The sequence below is a fragment of the Humulus lupulus genome, chromosome 5 (genome assembly GCF_963169125.1).
Source record: "Humulus lupulus chromosome 5, drHumLupu1.1, whole genome shotgun sequence".
NCBI classification, from domain to species: Eukaryota; Viridiplantae; Streptophyta; class Magnoliopsida; order Rosales; family Cannabaceae; genus Humulus; species Humulus lupulus.
In genome coordinates this window covers 239,529,740-239,533,412 of record NC_084797.1, presented here as the reverse complement: position 1 = coordinate 239,533,412, position 3,673 = coordinate 239,529,740, and the positions used below count along the sequence as shown (strand labels likewise).

At 37.1% G+C, this 3,673-nt stretch overlaps 1 protein-coding gene across 1 annotated transcript; it reads right to left on the bottom strand.

Moving 5' to 3' along the window:
- On the bottom strand, positions 1-3,673 carry LOC133780155 (uncharacterized). The gene is made up of 6 exons (XM_062220027.1): positions 3,326-3,673; positions 2,148-3,265; positions 1,925-2,052; positions 906-1,839; positions 637-809; positions 1-101 (listed from the first exon to the last, which is right to left on the bottom strand). Exons 1-6 carry the CDS (start codon positions 3,671-3,673, stop codon positions 1-3), a joined length of 2,802 nt encoding a protein of 933 aa, XP_062076011.1.

The window sequence follows — 3,673 nt, the reverse complement described above, 5'->3', positions numbered from 1 at the left end:
TTAATTGTCTTCTTCAACAACTCTCAATTCGTCGACAATGCATTGAGACATTCTTCTTCTTTGGTCTTCCTTTTCTGCATCCTCCCAAGTTTTATGTTGTGCTTCAAAAATGAAAAAAAAACATAAAACTGTATAAATGTTAATTTTACCGTGTAATCGTATAAATGATATATTTTTTAGTATATTATAGTTTTTTTTATGTAAATTTCCCTTTATTAAATTCAAATGTGCAGGACTCGATATTGGATTGCACCAATAACAGTATGTTACTTCCTTATAGTGTTGGACACCCATAGCAATTCTCCTTATTATAATTTTATAAATGGTGTTGAGCATTTTAAATTAAATATAAAATATTATTTTATGTAATCTTGTAACACCTTAAAATGAATTATAACATTATTAGATTTGGCCTTTGACAAATTAAAACATTTTCACATTTATTGTCCTTTAGCAAGACTTTGGATCCGTAATTCATACTATAACTAATTAACACATTTTTTTTTTTTGGTAAATCAGCAATTCATTAATACCAACAGAACCTTACAATTTAAAGGCACCCAAAACAGGCCCAAGACAACTTTTACAATATAAGTCTTTATATTTACAAAGCTTCAAACCATTCCCATTCTATACATTTGACTTTTCCTGGTTTAATGCTGTATATTCTACTCTTAACATCATGTATAATAGTCAGCATTACTAAATCTACTCTCTTGACTTGTTGAAACCAGAGGACTTCATTTCGGGTTTTCCAAACTTGGTACACACCAGCAGCAACAAAGGTAGCAAGGACTTGCTTCTTGAACCTGCTTATTTTAGCCTTCGAAATCCATCTCAGCAAGAGATAAATGGCCTATGTTTTAACTCTCCATCCCAGCTTCTCTTTGAGACTTTTTATACACCTGTTACTGAAAGGGCACTTAAAAAATAAGTGCTCAATATTCTCTTCACTTTGCCTACATAATAAACAGCTGCTATCAGGAATCACTCGAATTTTATGAAGTCTTTGCATTGTTTTCAATCTATCCAGCCTGGTCAACCACAGTATGACACTGTGCTTTGGAACATTAAGTCTCCCCCAAATCTCATTGCTCCATGAAATCCGAGTTTGAGGAGGACACAGCAGCAAGTACCCCTTTTTTATACTGTAATCAAGTTGAGTAAATTGGCCAGCAATAATAAAACTTTTAAATTGCTCTTTGACAGCCACATTCTTCTTCCAATACCAACTGCTTTGCATCGGGGCAGTGTATGCCCACCAATCCTCATCTTTAATGTACACATTGTGCACCCATTTTATCCAAAGGTTGTCTTTCTTACTAGCCACGGCCCAAATGTATTTCCCAATGGCAGCAATATTCCAATTCATAATGTTCCTAAATCCCATTCCTCCTTCACTTTTTGGTTTACAAAGAGTGTCCCAAGCCACATTTCCCGAGCCCATATAATCCCAAGCACCCTTCAAAAGAAATGCTCTACAAATAGAGTTGATGCTCTTCAAAATCTTCTTAGGAATTATCATGATTTGAGACCAGTATGTATGAATTGAAACTAGCACTGAATTAATCAATGTTATTCTTCCAGCATAAGACAAATTACGAGTACTCCATATTCGGATTCGAACAACCATTTTCTCCAAGATACTTTCACAATCCTTGGTTGAAATTCTCTTGGCACATATAGGGATCCCCAAGTATTTGAAAGGCAGCTCACTTCTACTGAAACCAGAAGCTTCTAAGACTCTTTGCACCTCCTGCCCTGCCATACCACAGCAGAATACAACAGATTTAGCCTCATTCGGGTTAAGACCAGATGTTCTTGAAAACAGCTTCAGACCTTAACATATAGTATATGGATTTAAAGTCCCCATGACAAAATAGAAGCACATCGTCTGCAAAACTCAGATGGTTTAACTGCAAACCTTCACATCGTTCATGAAACTTAAAATCTGCTTTCTGCCTTATTTCCTCATGATGCGAGAGAGATACTCCATTCCCAACACAAATAGAAGGGGAGACATTGGATCCCCTTGTCGTAATCCTCGTTTTGCTGAGAAGAAGCCATGTAATGATCCATTAAACATCTAGGAAAATTTTGGTGTAGTCACGCATTGCATAATCAAGTTTGTGAATTTTGTAGGAAACTGAAAAGCAGCAAGCATTTCTTCCAGGAATTCCCATTCTATAGTATCATAGGCCTTTTGTAAATCAAGCTTGATCATGCAATTGGCCTTTGTATGCTTCCTCCCATAATGCCTTACAAGGTCCTGACAAACCATGATATTATGGGCTATAAATCTCCGATGAACGAACCCCCCCTGATTTTGAGCTACAATATCAGGAAGGATAAGTCTCAGCCGATTGCAAATCATCTTCGTGGCTGCTTTGTAAATAACATTACAGCAAGCTATGGGCCTGTAATCGCTCACCAAATTCGGACAATTACTCTTAGGAACAAGAGTCAAGACAGTACTATTTACTTCCTTCAAAATCTTCCCAGAATGCAAAAAGGAAAGGATAGCTTCACTTACCTCTTTGCCAACAATTTCCCAATTATCTTGAAGAAACGAGCTACTATAGCCATCTGTCCCAGGGGCTTTGCTAGCTAGAATGGAGAATATAGCTTGCTTCACGTCATCCTCTGTATAATTAGCTTCAAGCATTTGAGCCTGCCTTTCCTTAACAATAGCCCCTTGCACCACTATTTCCTTGATGACCCTGCTTCTGTTACTCATTTTAGTTGCCAGCAGCCCTTCATAAAAATTAAGAAATGCTTCTTGAACCTGTTCAGGTTGATCTAGCCACCTCCCATAAGCATCAGTTATTGAATAAATTCTGTTTTGAGCTCTTCTTTCTCGGATGCTTGCATGAAAGAAAGCAGAGTTTTCATCACCCTCCTTAAGCCAATGAACTTTTTCCTTTTGCTGTAAAAACGATTGGTAAGCTTTTTTTGCAGCCACATACTGATCTCTAGCCTCCTTCTCTCTCTGAATTAAATCCTTATTCAAAGGACCTCGCTGCAAAGCTACTTGAGAGTCCTGAAAGTTCAACCTCAAACGCAATTCAGCACTAGGAATGTCATGGAAGTCTTTATTATTCAATTCTTTAAGCATCATTTTCACTTGCTTTAACTTGGAAACCAGCTGAAACATAGCTGTCCCCTGAATTTCTCTACTCCAAACACTTGCCAGCTTCTTTTTAAAATCCGGAGCTTGATTCCACATTCTAAAAAACTTGAACGGCTTCTTCCCATAATTCTTTTCCTGAAAGATCGAAAGCAAAGCAGGAGAGTGATCAAATAATTATTCATTCAGAAAACACACTTCCGCTTCTGTATAACAATCAAGCCACTTTTGATTAGCAAGCACTCGGTCAATTTTGGAGTAAATACGATTATCCCCTTGCTGCTTATTACTCCAAGTATAATAATTGCCCCTGTACTTAACATCTTCTAAATGACAATGCTCCACATAATCTTTAAAGTCAACAGGTTTTCGAAACTTCACCCGAGCCCCAATACGCTCTTTAGAATTCAAAATCTCGTTAAAATCACCTAATATTACCCACGGTTCTGTGGTATTAACAGCTTTTAAGTCCGTCCATAACACCCTACGCTCCTCCTCCATATTAAAACCATAAACAAAGGTTACTAAAAAACCACTACCATTCAT

Excerpts from the sequence above, each read along its gene's own strand:
- LOC133780155 (XM_062220027.1), bottom strand. The coding sequence starts at position 3,673 with ATGAATGGTAGTGGTTTTTTAGTAACCTTTGTTTATGGTTTTAATATG. Across the intron at positions 2,053-2,147 it reads GAAATGCTTGCTGCTTTTCA|CAAAACGAGGATTACGACAA; the intron begins GTTTCCTACAAA and ends GCTTCTTCTCAG. Across the intron at positions 1,840-1,924 it reads GTTTCATGAACGATGTGAAG|GTCTGAAGCTGTTTTCAAGA; the intron begins GTTTGCAGTTAA and ends CTATATGTTAAG.